The following is a 17,956-nucleotide window of genomic DNA, read 5'->3' on the forward strand; positions in this document are numbered from 1 at the left end:
AAATACACCAATTTTCTATCCATTTTTAAAAATACCTTTTTCAAATATGAAAAATTGTAAATTTTTATATAGTTTATAAGGTACATCTAGCGGTACTACTGGGAGACTCAATACAAATATTTATAAAATTTTAAAAGGTTCTAAACGACATGTAAGACTTTTGTAAGGTTTTTATAAGGTTTACAAAGTTTTTATATGGCTTTTAAATAATATTTAAAAGATATTTATACGGTATTTATGAAAATAGATATAAATTTACACACATATAAAGATAATTTGTATCTGTATATATAAGCTTACACATATTTTTTTGATAAATATCAATTATTTTTACTTTTAAATTTATCAAAAATACAATTTTTCCAGTACTACTTTTTAAAAGTACCCATATTTCAAACTTCATCAAACCAACCACTAAAAATATTGAAACTTATCCAAATATGTGTAACTACTTATAAATATACACACAAATTATCTTTATATATGTATAAACTTTTATATATCTTTCAGAAATAGCGTAAAATAACTTATAAATACATTTTAAAAACCTTTTAAAAACCTTTTAAATACCTTATAAACACTTTTAAAAACCTTATAAAACTTGTAAAAAATATTTAAAACCTTTTAAAACATTATAAAATATTTGTATCAAATTTCCAAGTAGTAGTTATTATATAGAAGTACCTTATAAACCATATACAAAGTTTATAATTTTTCATATTTAAACAGGGATATTTTTGAAAATGGATAGATAAAGGGGGTATTTTTTTAAAAGGGATACACCAAAAGGGGTATTTCTTAAAAATTCTCTTTAATTTTTTATAATTATTTTATCAATTTTTATTTTTAATATTTTTTAAAAAACTATTTTATTTTGATATTAACAAAATTAGATACATCATGTTGCAACATCTTATGTTTTACTTGACACTTATCATGATCACGTGAGTTAGTAAATTTAAAAACTAAGTTTCGACATATAATCTCGTTTAATTGTTAAACTTTAACCATAATTTAAATTTACAAAGATAGACCATAATTCTCATTTATCATTTATATACCCAAACCAACAAATAACATGTTTTGATTGTTAAATTAAAGTTTAAACCTTAATCCTCTTCTGTAAATAAAAACCGACATATATTCTTGTTAATTATAATTTTTAAATCCTTATTGTATTAATAAACCAAATTGACATAACTGAAATTAGGTTATTTGTTTAATTTTATTAATAATTTCTTAATATATAATTTTTTAGGGGGAATTTCAAAAATACCCCTTTTCATATACCTCTTTTTAAAAATACCTCATTTTCAATCCTTACCAAAAAACCCACTAAAAATATTGAAATTTATCCAAATATGTGTGTAAGCTTATAAATATATACACAAATTACCTTTATATGTGTATAAAACTTTATATATCTTTCATAAATAGCGTAAAAATAAATTGTAAAAACCTTATAAAACCGTATAAACCCTTTTAAAAACCTCTTAAAAACCTTATAAAACTTATAAAAACGATTTAAAACTATTTAAAACATTTTAAAATATTTGTATCTAATCTCCCAGTAGTAGTTATTATATAGAAGTACCTTATAAACTATATAAAACTTTATAATTTTTATATTTAAAAAGGGGTATTTTTGAAAATGGATAGATAAAAGAGGTATTTTTAAAAAGGGTACACCAAAAGGGTTATTTCTCAAAAATTCTCAATTTTTTATAATAATTATTTTATATATTTCTTTTTTCGATAGGGTTAATAATATTTCTATTTTATCTAAATATTAACAAAATTAGAATCGACACGTGTCAAGAGCTTATTGTTTATAATTGACACATCTCACGATCTTGTTAATGGCTGACTTTGAAAACCAAAGTTTATATAATAAGATATTAAGATGTTTGGAATTTAGAATAAAACATTATAGCTACTTTCGCATACTGTATGTCAATATATAACATGAAAATTAATATGCTCACAATATATTAAAATAATGGATACAAACTAATAACCTAGTTATTTTAAATGACTTTCATAAATTTCAAGATCAATAACATATGATTTTTAAAGAATTTGAACAATCATCAGTTAAAATATTGAATCATGTGATTTTAAAAACACCCTAAAATCTTATAAACTACTGAATTCAATACACCCCCATATATATTATAATTATATTGGTAAGTTCCTTCAAACCAATGTTATACCTTCCTCATTTATGTTTGATCATACTAAGAAAAGAAAATTTTCACCCATAAAGAGTAGAAAAACAAAGTTATACTCCCTCTGCATAAAAAAAGATTAATTGACTTTATAGAGTTTTCACACTAATTTTTGTAAAAAAACATGTAGTTTTAAGGTATAAACGCATTATTTTCATATTAGCATATTTGCATTTTTTTTTGTCATCAACTTAACAGCATATTTGCATTATTTTATTTTTTGTCATCAACTTAACAGCATATTTGAATTACTATGAACCAATTGTAATTTACCAAAAATTAAATTCGCAATTAATGATTCTCGAAATTTAGAATTTTTAGCATTAACTGATAAAAGTTAATGCTAAAAATTGACATAAAATCACAAAATAAAACTTGAGAAAATCAATATTTGTGATACATAAAGAGTATTATTTTAAACAGTTAATTCCTTTGATCCATTGTCATGCCTCCCACATTTATGTTTCCCTCATCCAACTCGTTCACTTGATTACCAGTAGCCCCGAAGCATGTCCATCAGTTGCAATTCTAATGCTCGCAACGATGGCACATTCTCTTTTCTGTTTGAACAAAACTTGATTTTATCATAATACTTCCTTTGATAAAAAAAAAAAAACAAAAAAACATAATACTTCCAAATTTTTTTTTTTTAATTAAAAAACTATAACTTAGAGATTTTAGGCTGAATATCCTATAATGATCTCATTCCAAAAACCATTCGAACCAGCTGCTTCTAAACTTTTGCTATAAATTTTTACTAGTCGAGCCTTTGACTCTAAGTTAATATACCTTCAGTTACTCATGATGAATTTACCAAGGATCATAAATCAGGCTTACCAAAAGACACAAGAGTTTGGGCAATTACGTTGTACTTACGTGAGCATTGATAGAATGTCTACTTGGAGAGTGCACAAAAAGTTGAATCCTCCAGAACTTTTATGTAACCTCTCGAAGAGAATATCATAGCCTGGTCGGAGGGCATACTTGAGATTCCGCTCAATGGAGTATAATGCATCAAGATCATCATTTGGCTCCATCTCATTGCTTGGGAAATTCTCGAGTAGTTGGATATTGAGATATTGGTCAATGAGTTGTTGCACTTGAATGTGATCCACATAATATTCTTTCGCCAGTCGAAGAAGTAACTTGTTCCGATCATTACATGAGAGAGTGGAGTAACCCTAAATGGATGTTAAAGAAAAAACCTAATCAATACCATATATATATACCTTAATACGTACCTATATGTATATATAACACGGGTATATTATGCCATTAATTACCTCTTTGAAATCATTCAATACAGAGTCTAAAGCCTCGTTTCGACTAAGTGAGATAGCCAAGTGCATTTTCTCAAAAACTCCATCAAAATCCTTAACCGCAGCTCTAGTTAAACCACTTTTCACATTTAAAATATTATTGACTAATTATTAAAAATATTACGAACATACCATAATTGCAATTAACTAGAAATATGTACCTTCCTTTGATACACAAATAAAGGTAGTCTAAGCTGTTTGTGTACCTCTGTCAACCCATAAAACACATTCAGGAGTTAGAACTTAGAAGTTGTCCATCGCTCAACCTTTCCAGTATGAGCAATTCGGTTTCGATCCGTCTAGATATTAGAATTACAAAACCTACTTTTGATGACTTGAAAAACCAATAGCAATTCCAATGAGGATTCAAAAGAGAGAAGATAGGTTATATCAAATAAAACAATGACGTAAACACCCAAACAGCTGGATCCCATTAGCCTCTTGTGTCCCATTTTCGAAGAAGTTAATTAAGAACACTTACTCGTATTTGATCATCCATCAGACAGTACTCTTTGAAGTTAACGTTCTCATTTGATGGTGTTTTGATGCTGCCTTCTTTCTTAACACTCTTATCTTTGTTTAATAATCCAAAAATAATCTTCTTCATCGTCCTGATTCACAATATTTTGAAATATAGGAGGATACATATGAAGTGATTAAACACACGACCATCCCCATTCTTTACCAAGTCAAAGAAGAGCTATTTGTGGAAATAAACTCTAAATTTGGATTAAATATTTTGAAACTGTAAAACAGATCTAATTATATAAAATTAAACCCAATTTTTTACCTATTATTAATTTGAACCCAAATTTAGATTATTTTAGTCATTGATCAGAATATAATTAGGTGCACATAAAACTAAATTCAAGTGCGGGTTTTTTTTTCTTTACACAACCCTCCCAACTTTTTACGTAGTGAGAAGAGCTTAAGTGTGGAATTTTGGTTTTGATTTGACTTTTTAATGTGAAAGTGATCTTCTTTTTTTCCCCAACAAATCAATTAATTTACACCATAAAAGTTTACATGATACATAAAACCATTCATACAATCATTGAAACAAATAAGGAAATTGAATACAATTTCAACAAAGAAATGGAAGTGACCCTGCTTTCTAAACGAAAGTCTTACAGGCAACAGAGTAAATCTGTTAAGTCCCCTCTTCGTACACTCGTAAAATGCTAACATCTTATAGATGAAACTCCTAAATGCTTTTTGAATTACTTTAATTAAACAAATACTCAGATTTGTTGTTTGAGATGGTACTGAAACATGATCATAAAGACTTTTTGAAAAACAAATTTGCAAGATATTAATCTGTTTGTAAAAAAATGTGATTTTTTCAAAATTCGTTATTTAATATATATGGTCTTGATTAGACCAACATTATCAGCAGGATTTAAGGTGTATCTTAACATTAATAGCATTTAAATTTTAATCAAAAAACATAATAAATGTTAAGATACCCATGCTGGAGTATGTTGGAGAAGATATCATTGGTGGCTTAAGAGACGCCTACGTGGCAGACTCTGATTGATTGATTTTTTTTTTTTTTTTTATAAAGTCTGAGATGATAAATATTTAGTGGGAAAATATTTTTTAATCAAATGAAGATGAACGAGATATGTATACTCAGTTTGATGTCATTGAATTTCAACAAACGGAAACTGCCGGAAGTACACGAATGAATTTCTCGTATAATACAAATATGCCTTCAAATCTCGTCAATCTAATGGCCGTTAGAACTCGACTTCGAGATCGAGCTAAGCATGAACAATTGAAGAACGATTTGGTCGAACACTCTAAATTTTCTCGCAATCAAGTTTAAATTTACAATACTTTATGTTATAATTTCTATCTTATAATCTCTCTCTCTTTTGTATGTTTTCAAATTCTAAATTTGCAATAATTATAAGATTTTATTAAATTACAAATTATTAATTTTTTTAATTTTTTTAAAAAATAATTTTTTTCTAAGATACCCAACTTAAGATCCTACCAATAAACACTTCTCAGAACTAAAAACAAAATTAAAACTCTTAAATTCTACTTTTTAAAAATTAATACTAAATTAATGTAAGATACCCTAATTAACATACTACATATAATGTTGCTCTTAGGTTCTTTCTTTAACATCCATTTAGGGTTACTCCACTCTCTCATGTAATGATCGAAACAAGTTACTAGCTACTTCTTCGATTGGCGAAAGAATATTATGTGGATCACATTCAAGTGCAACAACTCATTGACCAATATCTCAATATATATCCAACTACTCGAGAATTTCCCAAGCAATGAGATGGAGCCAAATGATGATCTCGATGCATTATACTCCATTGAGCGGAATCTCAAGTGTGCCCTCCGACCAGGCTATGATATTCTCTTCGAGAGGCTACATAAAAGTTCCGGAGGATTCAACTTTTTGTGCACGCTTGGGGAGCTAACTGTTCATCACTTTGCTGCTTATGCTCCTCTTCTTTGGAGACCAGAGATCACCTTATGATTGACTGTGCTTACTCCTCAGCGATTTGGTCTGAGATTTTCACGAGACTCACGCCAGGAAGACAAAGGATTCTCACTTGGGCTGAGCTTCTTTCCTGGACAAGACAACGATCCCCACAAGCTCCTTCTACTCTCAGAAAGGTAGCGGTCCAATCTTTTGTTTTTCAGGTCTGGAAACAAAGAAACAATGTCCTGCACAACAGCCAAGTTCTCCCTCACCCGACTATTTTCCGAAGTATTGACAGGGAGATCCGTAATATCATATCTGGCCGACGACATAGAAAGAAATGGAGGAAACTAATGCTTCTTTGGTTGCGATAGCTTCTTTTCTTTTCATTCATCTATCCACTAAGTTGTATTCATGTTTTTATTCTTTTTGCCAAGATTACACTAACTCTAGGTAAATCTTTGTATTACCCATCTTTCATTTTAATGATATTTACAAGTTAGCAAAAAAAAAAAAAAAAGTAGACATTCTATCAATGCTAAGGTAAGTACAACGTAATTGTCCAAACTCTTGTTTAGTTTTTTTCTTTTTTTGCCTAAATGCCTAATTAATGATCCTTGGTAAATTCATCATGTGTAATTGGAAGTATTATGGTAAATCATGTTTTCAAATAGAAAAGAGAATGTGCCATCGTTGTGAGCATTAGAATTACAGCTTAAGGACAGGATTCGAGGGTTTTGGTTATCATGTGGAATGAGTTGGAGGAGGGAAACATAAATGTGGGAAGCATAACAATGGATCACGCATGAGTGAAATCCTCGATTTTGTAGCATGATGTTCTTTGATTTTATTACCTTAGCAACCTAAACTCTGTTTCATTTTCAAATTGTATGGTGCTAAGATACAAATTTTGATTCGCCAATATTTGACAGATCACATAATATAATCCATTGAAGAAATATGAAAGTATAGTGTTGACAGAGTTTTATAAGCTATATGAATTAACATCTCATGAGATTGCGATGATACATGAAGTGACTAGATAGAACTGACATAAAAGATGAAGCAGTTCTTGTACTATTCTGACGTTAATACAGAAAGTAGTACAAGAAGCTGAGTTGTGTGACATTCACATACTTTCGATTAAAATCACTGGAATTGATAGAGAGACAAATGTCTATTTGGAGACAAATAAATATGTCACCACATGTACATACACTTTCGATTAAAATAATTGGATTTTTTTTTTAAAGGTAAAATTGACTTTTTCTAACAAAACAAAAAGGGTATTTTTGTTATGAAAAATACTCAACTAATTACTCAAATATTATCAATTAATTTTTCCCAAAAAAAAACCAATAACACTTTCATATTTAAATGATTGATTAAAAATAATTTGTTATATTTTGCTTAATGGAAACCACTAACCAATAACACCCACTTAAACTTGTTACAGTTGTTGTATAAAATCACAATCCACCATGTTAATTTATTAAATTCTTTAACTGTAATTTTTTTCTAGTGTATATTTGCTTAATGGAAGCCCTTTGATTAATTGATAAATTCATGAACAAACATGATAAATTCCCAAGTGATTCCCAAGTAATGTCATGTAAAACATTGTTTGCATGTGTCAATAGTAGATATTAACAGTAACCTTAATTTTAACTCACTGCTCAAAGTATACAAGACAAGAGAGTGTCAACAAACACACACACGTGTTACTTGCGGTTCCTTGTACAAAAAAAAAAAAAATTCAACATTGTCCACTTCTATCTCCTGATCATTTGATCGTAATAGTGCCCTTCCCTCAACTCTCTCTGTAAGTAGTAGTCTAATATGTGTTCTTTGACTACTTAAATGTATGATTCTCTATGCTTCTCATTGATTCTTTTATGCTAGAAAGATGTTTATGGTCAGTATTAAGTTAGATTGACACATTTCTGAAATGGTTTGAATATATATATTTTTTTTGTAGTGTTTCAAATCGGTTAATCACTAGGTTTCCGTCTGTTCTAATTAGTTGATTATGGTCGAGGCTTGGTTCGGCCGTGAGTGAGTGGTGTGAGTGGGCAAGATTCACACTATGAACGGCCAAAACGTGAAAACAAAAAAAAACCGATTTAAATAAATTAATAAAGGCCATTGTAAACCATTAATTTAATTTATTTTTAATCATTGATCATTTTAAGAAAAGAAATTTTAGGTTTTAAGTGTAGAAGTATCTAGAATTAATTAGTTAGAATATCTTTTTTTTCTTCTTTTGTCAACAGCTTTCATTATAATGGACTCAAATGATATCTTTTGAGTATATTTCTTATAACTATCCCATTTATGTATTTATGTATATTAGGGAACTAGGTTAATTAGGTTTAGCATTCTCCTCTATTAACATATCTATAAATAACCTTTTGATGATACAACTCTTTCAGTCTCCATCTCTCATCATTCTCTATATTAAGTGAGGAAGGAGACAAGAGAATGGATTTGGACCAAGAAGGTGAACCAATGGTAAGATCGATGCATGTCAGTGTTTACTTTTACGATTTCGTTTAAAGCATTTGAATATTTGTCGACTCTGATCAGTAACTCGATCTTCTTGTGTTTCAGAAATTCTTGAGCTATATGAGGACTCTGAATACTCCGTTATTCTCAGGAGTCGCAAACCCCTTGGATGCTAATGACTGGATAAAGCGTTTGGAAAAGAACTTTGACTTTTGTAAGTGTCCCACAGAGTTGAAGATGGATATTGCTGTGCGTTTCTTGGCTGGAGATGCTATTCACTGGTGGCAAAAAGTCGAGCGTGTGAGCTATATGAAGAAGACATGGACAGAGTTTAAAAAGGGATTCAAAATGCGGTATCTTCCACCGGAGGCTAGGGATTCCATTGAGCAGCATTTAATTAAGCTAATACAAGGGAGTATGTCCGTTAGGGAGTATGAGTCTGAGTTTTGGAGGCTTTTGTATTTTCTTCTTGATGATAATGATTATAACAACAATGAGAAAGCTGATATTCGTAGGTTTATAAGGGGACTGAGACCCGACATCCGGATACATCTAATCAGCGCAGATTTTAATCGGCTAACAGATGTTATCCGAAAAGCTATTCTGATAGAAGAAAATATTCAAGAGGAGAAGATGAGAAAGGCTGCAACTGCAACATTCACTTTTGGAAGTAAGGCACCATGCACTGACCATGCAAGCACCTCTAGAAAGAACAAACTCGGGAAGAAAAAGAATTGTTTAGCTCGCGGGGGACACCGTGTTGGACCATGTACGATCTGCCCATCTGCTGAAGTTTGCTACAACTTTGGTAATCAAGATCATATTTCCCGAAACTGCAAGAATGTCGAGGACCCGGTAATGCCTCCCACAAAGCGTCAAGCCCTCTTTGCTCCTGCTTCTTCTTCCGGTAACAAGGACCCGGTCACGGGCAAGCAAGTCTGATTTTGTGTAATTTATTTGAAGCCTAGTATTTTTGTTCGTACAAGGCCTATCATTCTCGGCACTATAGCATCTTTTACTCTTTTAGGCTACGTCACTACTTTGTTCTATTATTTTTATTTGTCTTGAAATCTTTGATGGTATGAAAAACTTTCGCTTTTGTTGCATATTCAACTGTGGTACTATGCAATAGCTTCGCTAGTATATACTATAAAAGAGCGCATTAAAATTTTATGGAAACAAACGCTATTCTAAGGGCCGACCGATCTTATTTTAACTTATTTATTTATTCATTTCTTGCAACCAATGGATGACCAATGGTGTAGTAATCTTTTTATTTAGTATGTGCAAAGAATATGTTGAAAAAGCCTATAACAATTGATCCATACTTGTGATGAAAAATTTCTTGTTATGATTAGTTTTCTTAATACTAATTTCGAATTACATATTAAACTTCTGCACGATATGGATTATACTACACCCATTCCTCCGGCACAATGTTCAATTTGATGGACATTAAAATCAAATTCTCAAAATATCACAAATCAAACGAAGAAGACTACCTCCAACTCTAAGCTAACACTATAATAATATATACACACAAAAGAGGTTGTTTGTCACGTTACAATGTCATACTTATATATAGATGTTGTTCTGATATACCAACTATTCGATTGGCTACAAATTCTCATTCTTTATATGAGTGGTAACTTCATAATAAATGATTACACACCAAGAAAAGAAAAAATATATATAGATGTCACACTATACAAATAGTACCAAATTACAAGCAAATACAAAGATTACCCACTTAGCTCATGATCCTAATGTGCATTTTAAGGCTAAGGTGAGCTCCAAACAAAATCAAAGAATACTGCACTAACACTGCCACAACTCTCAAGTCTACACACGCTGCTTCAGGGTCTTTTAGACCCGAATTGGTAAACCGTAGTTATGGAACACTCTGATCCTACCGTCCCAAGTTGCTGTCACAATCACAAGCCCCCACAGGTGAGGCGAAGAGCTATTAACGTTCTGGCACACACTCCTTAAGAGCCTCAACTTGGATCTGATGCTTACTGTTGCTGAAACCGCTGCTGCAGCCGCACCTGATACCGCTCCAAGCTTCTCTTCCGGCCACGTAGTTGCTCCTTTGATTGGAGAGAAATAGTCCATGGGAGCCGGGAAATGAGCAAACGTTTTTTCCAAATCTGCTATGAAATTGTCCTCCTTCCCCTGCTGGCCTAGCCAAGGTATAGCCACAGACACATTGTGGGAGAGGAATCCCTCATAAGATCTAATGGTTTTTGGTTTCTGAGAAGAGGCCTTTTTGTTGGGTTGAGAGTAGTCCCAAACATGAATGCCTGAGTCTTCTATTGTTGAGACAATGTGTTTCCCATCAGATGTGAATGATGCAAATGTTGGACTCGTCAGTGTTGTTCCAAGACTTGAAGCTGCCAAAATATCAACCATAAATAAATGACAAACAAACTCACAACAGCATCACTTACAATATTGAACGAACGAGCAGAAACTTGATTACAACCTTTTTTAAGCTTGCAGATTGTATCCACTCCACAGATTATTCGGATTTGAGAATCCGCAGAAGTAACCATCAGTTTGTCCGAATCACCAGGAAAAAACTGAAAACCAGTGATTCTTTTGCTAGGAACCTTCTTCTTCCCATGTAAACTGATCTCTCTATCCAGTTGCAGCTGGTTATCTGAAGTTCAAAAGAAGATTAAGATATCAAAACACAAATGATTTTAGTTGCGAGTTTGGTATTTCGAAAAGTTAAAGCGTACCAATTGTATGGTAAAAGCGACATTCTCCAGTCATAGAACCTACTACCACACCCTTAGCATCAGGTCGATAGCACAATGCTGTAACAATCTCTCTTATATCTGTATAGTCAACAACTCGGAAGTGGGACACATCCCATATTCGGACTTTTCCATCAATCGATCCACTTATAAAGTAATTGTCATCCACAGGATTGAATGCCACACAAGTCACTGTCTCAAAGGAAGATAGAATTTGCATAAGAAGACATACCAAAAGCAGAAGTTGAAGAAGGCAGATAAAGAAAGAAGCTCACCAAAGCTCTTATGGGAGAAAACTCTGATACATTCATCAGAAGAACCAACTCGCCACAATCGAACAGTCTCATCCACTGAAGATGACAGTAGAAACTGCAGCACAATCACAAGTGGTTAGTTCCATCATCTCATCTTACCATTAAAAGAAAGTATCATGATAAAACAATAACAGAAGTGAATTACCCCTTTCTCCGACCAAGAAAGATCTAAGATTTCACCCTTATGTCCTCGGAATTCGTGCTGAGGGGTTTCAGATATACTGAAGACTTTTGAGGGCAACACAGCGCAAGTCGATTCTGACTTCTTCCTCAACAAGCCTCTGCTCTTTTCAGCCTTCTCATTCTCAGTCTTGAGAGGCTCAATCTGTGACTTATCATTCATTCCAAAGTAAACACAATTAGAGCTTGAATCAGACTCCACCACTTCAAACTCGTTGTCTCTTCTTTCGTCTTCCGTTATGTTCCACACTCGCACAACACAATCTTCACCAGCACTAGCTAAGTACTTCCCATCATGTGAAAACTTCATCACTACAATGGATCCATCATGCGCAGAGAACTCTTGTCCGACACACAGTGAGGAAAGCTCCTTGAACTGCTTTTTAAAAGACTGCACTCGAGTTAGTTGCCTCCGTAACGATGATCCCATTGACTCACCATCAGTGCACTCTTCATTTTTGTCAAGAATATGAGTTAACACACCTAACTTCTTTAACCAACCTTTAGCCCCCTTTTTAGGCGATTCTTCATAACGACTCTTTGGAGAGTTCTGAAAATCTCCATAGCTATCAGACCTACTCGAACCAGATTCACTCAAGCCCTCAGCAATGCTACTACTATTTCCGGATAAATCTCTCGTCAGCAAAATCTGATCATCAATGGTCTTGGCACGGTTCTGAAATGAACCCCTGAAACTAAATGCCTCAGCCAAAGAAGAAGTAGACAATGATGAAACAGAGGAAACAGAGGATCCAGAGGAAGTAGATTCATTCCTCAACAGCTTCTCCTCCCCCTCTTCCTCCTCCTCGTTGTGATCAGTTTCAGACACAGAGTTTAACTGTTTCGAAACCGGGATATGGTCGGAACAAGAATCTCCCAGAAGATCAAGATCAAGATCAAAGTCTCGTTTTTTGAAACTAAACCCCATAGATTGGAAAAACTTTTGCCGACGGTTATTAACACTCTCAGGATTCATAGTCCAGAGATCTAAATCGCCAGTGGCTTGAACAAATTCATCGGCGACTTCAGAGATACAATCAGAAACAGATGAGACCTCTTCACGAGCATCACAGAACAAGTCTTCCTCTTCCTCGTTCACTTGAGTACCCATCACAGCTTCTGCCACAAAAAAACACACAAAATTCACATGACAAAACAAAAAGTCAAAATTTCAGAGACAATTGCTTGAAAAGAACAAAAATTTGCAACCATGGTTTTCAAATTAAACTAATCTACGCTTAACATCAAAGGTAGGAACAGGTGGTCGGATGATAAAATCATCTCAAAACGAATACGATCAGGCAAAAAAGGAGATTGCTTTGGAGTAAAGCAAAGAATAAGACAACAGAGAGAAGACGAATGAGTTTATAGAAAATTGTTTTACTTACATCCTTCACCAAAATTATGGTCTAGTGTTGTCTTTTGTCTGGTTATAACAACTCTTGCGATCCGAAACGAAAGGGTTTAAAACTCTTCTTAGCCAAAAAAAAAAAAAAAAACAAAACCTTGCGTCGATTCGAGTCACGCTCTTTCAAGTTACATCTCCTTGAGACAGAGGTTAAAAGAACATAGAAAGGTTTGGTTTTTAAGACATAGAGATAAGTTAGAGAGGGTTTAATAAAAGCTAGATTTTGGGAAATTTAAGAGCTTTTTTTCTTCGATTGTACGAAGAAGAAGAGAGGAAGAAGAGAGAAGAAAAAAAAAAAGGGTACGAATAAAATTGAACAAAGATCCTTTCCTTCTTTGGTTTTTTCTTTCTTGTCTCTTAAAATTTTGTTTTTGTTTTTCTTTCTTTCTTGAAATGGTCAAACAATACAATTGCACTTACTTAGTCAACTTGCATATTTCTAATCCTACTTCTCTTTCAATAATCATATGCTGAATTTTCTTTCTTTATCCTACTTTTTACTTTTCTTCTTTACATTTGAGCAGGTCGGCTCAAATATAGCAAAGAAACACTAAATCATCCTTAGATTTTGAGATATAGATTCTATACGGTTGTTTCTGGTGTAAATGTACTATTCGCCTATATTTAAATACGGTTTTAGTCATTTGAGATAAATGAAATTATACATTTTTGATTGGATAAAAATGATGTTTTCATTGGTTTCATTTTTTCCCCACATTTTTTGAATTGGTCATTGTTTGTTTTAGATTATTTGATCAAATGAACACAAAATTATAGTTGTTGTGTGAGTCAATTACAGCCCCATATATGTGACTCAACTACTCACTAAACAATTAGAAACAAGGTGATAACACATGGAGACGAAAACATTCCCCTATTGTTTTAGAGGGCGATTGGTGATGACTTTTAAGGCTTTAAAATGGTTTTAAAGCTTTAACAGTAATTAATTTGCCAATCAACATTTTTTGCTTTTATTTTTTTTTAAAGCATTAAAAGTCACTTCATTTTTTTCCTTTTTTGTTTTCACATTTTTCTTAAAGCGTCAAAAAACTGACTTTAAATTCAGTCAATTAAAAAGATTTATTTTTCATATCCCCATTACATTTAAAACCTTTTCACAAGTTTATAAATATATTTTATATATTTTATTTTTATAAATTAATTACTCTCATTTTTTCTTGTTCTTTTAAGATCCATTTCAATAATACTTTTATTTTATAAATTCATTTATGATATAATTTATATTTATTAGAAATATAAAATAATAATAATAAAAATAACATACATAACTTTAAAAGTTGTTCATTGCCAATCAGATTCTAACAATAAAAGTTTTTACAGCCAAAGCATTTACAGCCAAATTCTCTGCAGCCAAAATTTTAAAGTTAAAGTCTCTACAGCCACAAGTAACAGTCGTTACCAATCGATCTCTTAATTTGGTTTTGTGTCATCTAAATTGTTTATTGATAAACTAATAATAAACTTAATAAGAAGACCTAATCAAAAAGAAAAAAAATAGAGAAAAAGACATATTAACAATAAACTAATTATTTATTGATAATTTATTTTGGGTGGTGTGGTGGGAACACGATTTTGTCATCTTCACTTTTGAGCTGAATGCATTACCTCACGTGTGCTAAAATGTCTTTGTTAACCATTATAATGCAAAATGCATCATCAACAACAACAAGTTTACACATACTATTAGACTTATGGGTTTCTTTTGTTCTACTTAATTAGACGATGTATTGAAAGACCATAAATTTCCAAATTTTAATCCTTTGTTTGAGAGATCGATGCTAAAAACAACGATATTGTTCCAGAGGCCTCGTGTCAAATCCTAAGGCCATTTGGATTATAACTGATTATTATGTCAGGGCCAGAGAGACTCTAATTTCTCTTCAAATAATGACCTCTCCCTTTGAGGACCACACCATCATTCATGTTGAACCCATCATAATGAACACCGACGACGATGAGAGTTAACACTTACCAAACCAATTAACAAAAGACTCACAATTGCTTGATTTCACATCTTAATAATAAAGAATCTATATATATCAGAAGACAGCGTATATAATAAATTCTCTCTTCCCCCAACTATTCATTCAAACCCTAGATGATTGCTCACTAAACAACTTTTGTTGTAACCAGTTTTGGGATTACACAAATTAAGATACTAAGAGACCACAAAACGAGATCAAATATGAATTGATTATAAGCCCCAAAACAAAAGAGTAGAAAAGGTTTTGAATATGCGACGGAATGGGGACCAAATAACACATTTTTTTCTCTCCTGTTGGGATTCAATGTCTGTATGGTAGGTACAGACATGTTGAACGACGATGGCATTTGTGATTGGATTCCACATTCCAACTACTCTGATTCGCATAGTACACATACCTTTTTCTTTGTTTTTCTCTCAAGGTTTTCACTGGTCTCCATTGATTCCAAATATGCGGACCTTGTGCATGTGCGGGAATTTCGCAACCACCATGACAAATACAGCCAATGTGTTGAGAAAGAGCATCGGGTGCTGATAGTCTGTTGTGTGGGAAGCTATCAAGTACCTACATACATTGTTTGTTCAGATTTTCAGGTCACATAGATTCAATCTGTCGTGCACAACAATTTGAGGTACTCAACAACATTCTTTGAGAGAGATTCAACTCAACGATCTCACAACTGACCTTATGTCTTGTATGAATCTCTAGATCTAACTCCACATCTAATGTTCTAGGGTACTAGCTAAAGAAGCCTTATAACAAACTGATATCAAGCATAATAGGGAACTTTGATCCAACCATAGTCAGTGAAACAGGTTTGAACACAGAAACTGAAGTTTTTGAAGCACTACTCAACAAACATAAATTCAAAATGAGGAGAATGAAAAGGTCTGGTGTATATGCAAGCATAACTTATTGACGAGTCAAAATGTATACTTTATAGTAATTCCAATCAGATTATCAAAAACAGCAGCTTTACCAAGGAACCAATTGTAACTAAAGAGACAGGGAAAAAGCTAATTGAGAGCATTTCCACAGAACCAGAGGTAAAATGAGCACAGAAACAATTCAAAGGCATCTCTTTTATACATCAGAATTCGGTAAGAGAACACAAGCAGGGCAAACTAAAGATCAGTGCATCTCCCACACACAAACTAAAGGCAAAAACTGCAACAAATACAGAAACCTATAGCATCTCTTTGAGCCAAGCAATTTCGAATCTAAACTTAATGAAGGTGGTGAAATAAGAGATGATGCAAACAAAAACCCATATGTAAAGGGATCAGATTTGAAAGAGAGAAAAGGAACTTACAAGACAACAGGAACAACGGTGAGAAACTTGCGATTACGTGTAAGCTGCTTGCCATTATCAATCTGTTCCCACCAAGTCAACCTATTATAGATTCCTTGATCATCCCCAAACGGTGTTCCCTTCTTCCAATGGAACGAATGATACGTGACCTAGACAACAACAACAACAATCACGAAGAAAACTCTGAAATTTTCAAATCTAGAAATCTAAAAAATCGAAGCTGGAAAGGAAAACAGATCGGGAGATCGGGAAAATACGGTGAAATGAGCGAGATGAACGATGGTCCAAGCGATGCCAGGAGAACAATGGAAGACGGAGAGAACGAGGAGCCAAGAGAAGAAGAGGATTAGGATATAAGTAGTCCAAACACCAGGATACGTGAACCACTCCGTGTTCCGATTCACATCCGTCGTCGGAAGTGCTCTAACGTACATCGTCTTAAATCACCGGAGATTTGGAAGATCAGAGAGCGATCGGAGGATGATGATGATTGATGAATCGTACAAGTTTCTTTTTTGTCTCTGAGTCTTTTGGGCTCTTTCTGGGCTTTTTATTTTATTTCTTTCGATTTTATTAAAAAAGAAAAGAGAAAGAGAGAAAGCATTAAATTAAAATAGGAAGGTGGTTGGGTGGCTCACCGATGATAGTCTAAAATCAGTAACTCTCACCGCGTCGCTCGATATAACCACGACGACGGCGACGACTACGACTCATCTTATTGGACTTTTATCTTACAATAGGCCCATACCATTTTCCGACCCGTCTCGTACCCGTTTCAGCAGTTCGAAATATTTTATTGAATATAATTAAATTTATTTTATTTTTTTGTCGGCCATTTCATCTATACTATTAAAGCTGAAGTACACAATGAATTTACACTATAGTTTCAAAATGAAATAATTATCATTTCTAACTGGGTTAACACGCGGATCTAACTAACTAAACGGATATGTTAATCGGGTTTAGAGATTTAATCTCCATCGTTCATTTTTCAGTTGATAAAAAAAAAAAATTGGTTTTCAATATTAAAGGAAAGATAATTATTACGTTTGATATTTAACTTTATTTGTAAGATACAATGCCTAAAATTTAGCTTAATTGGCAAGATTTTCTTAATTTCAAATATTTTATAAAGATCTTGATCGAAATTTTAAACATTGAGTATTTTAATATTTGTTTTAATAGAAACCATTCCATGTTTTATTAGTATGGAATATTCAATGTAGTTGACTTTTTAAACTATTTTAATTTTTAACTTGACCAACCAAATCAATCTATATTAACATTTTTTAAATACATTTGATAATATAACTTTTTATTTGTAAGATTTTTATAAATAAACTTTTGTCATTTCATTATATATTAAAAATTGAAGAATTATTTATTAAGTAATCATTATCCTATTCGATTTTCTTTGAATATATATTTCCTTAATCATTTAAAATCCATAATATGTATATATTTCCTTAATCA

General features: G+C 32.5%; 3 protein-coding genes and 1 long non-coding RNA gene across 5 annotated transcripts; 1 reads left to right on the forward strand and 3 right to left on the reverse strand.

Annotated features, from left to right (window-relative positions):
* Positions 1-3,542: 3,542 nt before the first annotated feature.
* LOC111829229 lies at positions 3,543-4,070 on the reverse strand. The gene is made up of 3 exons (XR_002832728.1): positions 4,029-4,070; positions 3,709-3,755; positions 3,543-3,626 (listed from the first exon to the last, which is right to left on the reverse strand). It is a non-coding gene; the product is annotated as an uncharacterized LOC111829229 (long non-coding RNA).
* Positions 4,071-8,477: 4,407 nt separating this feature from the next.
* LOC111829473 lies at positions 8,478-9,443 on the forward strand. The gene is made up of 2 exons (XM_023778564.1): positions 8,478-8,507; positions 8,607-9,443. Exons 1-2 carry the CDS (start codon positions 8,478-8,480, stop codon positions 9,441-9,443), a joined length of 867 nt encoding a protein of 288 aa, XP_023634332.1.
* Positions 9,444-10,160: 717 nt separating this feature from the next.
* LOC17878091 (WD repeat-containing protein 44) lies at positions 10,161-13,422 on the reverse strand. Of its 2 annotated transcripts, none has more exons than XM_006283154.2 (6): positions 13,146-13,422; positions 11,723-12,876; positions 11,539-11,632; positions 11,246-11,455; positions 10,987-11,163; positions 10,161-10,894 (listed from the first exon to the last, which is right to left on the reverse strand). In XM_006283154.2, the coding sequence occupies exons 2-6, from the start codon at positions 12,866-12,868 to the stop codon at positions 10,368-10,370; spliced, it is 2,154 nt and encodes a 717-aa protein (XP_006283216.1). In that variant the 5' UTR covers positions 12,869-12,876; positions 13,146-13,422; the 3' UTR covers positions 10,161-10,367. The 2 variants fall into 2 exon arrangements, with proteins under 2 accessions (XP_006283216.1, XP_023635450.1); XM_023779682.1 differs by lacking the exon at positions 13,146-13,422 and adding an exon at positions 12,967-13,087.
* A 1,766-nt stretch (positions 13,423-15,188) lies between these two features.
* Positions 15,189-17,039, reverse strand: LOC17878420 (ORM1-like protein 3). The gene is made up of 3 exons (XM_006284617.2): positions 16,741-17,039; positions 16,484-16,632; positions 15,189-15,735 (listed from the first exon to the last, which is right to left on the reverse strand). Exons 1-3 carry the CDS (start codon positions 16,915-16,917, stop codon positions 15,597-15,599), a joined length of 465 nt encoding a protein of 154 aa, XP_006284679.1. The 5' UTR covers positions 16,918-17,039; the 3' UTR covers positions 15,189-15,596.
* Positions 17,040-17,956: the final 917 nt, after the last annotated feature.

This window comes from Capsella rubella, unplaced genomic scaffold (genome assembly GCF_000375325.1).
Source record: "Capsella rubella cultivar Monte Gargano unplaced genomic scaffold, Caprub1_0 scaffold_7, whole genome shotgun sequence".
Lineage (NCBI taxonomy): Eukaryota > Viridiplantae > Streptophyta > Magnoliopsida > Brassicales > Brassicaceae > Capsella > Capsella rubella.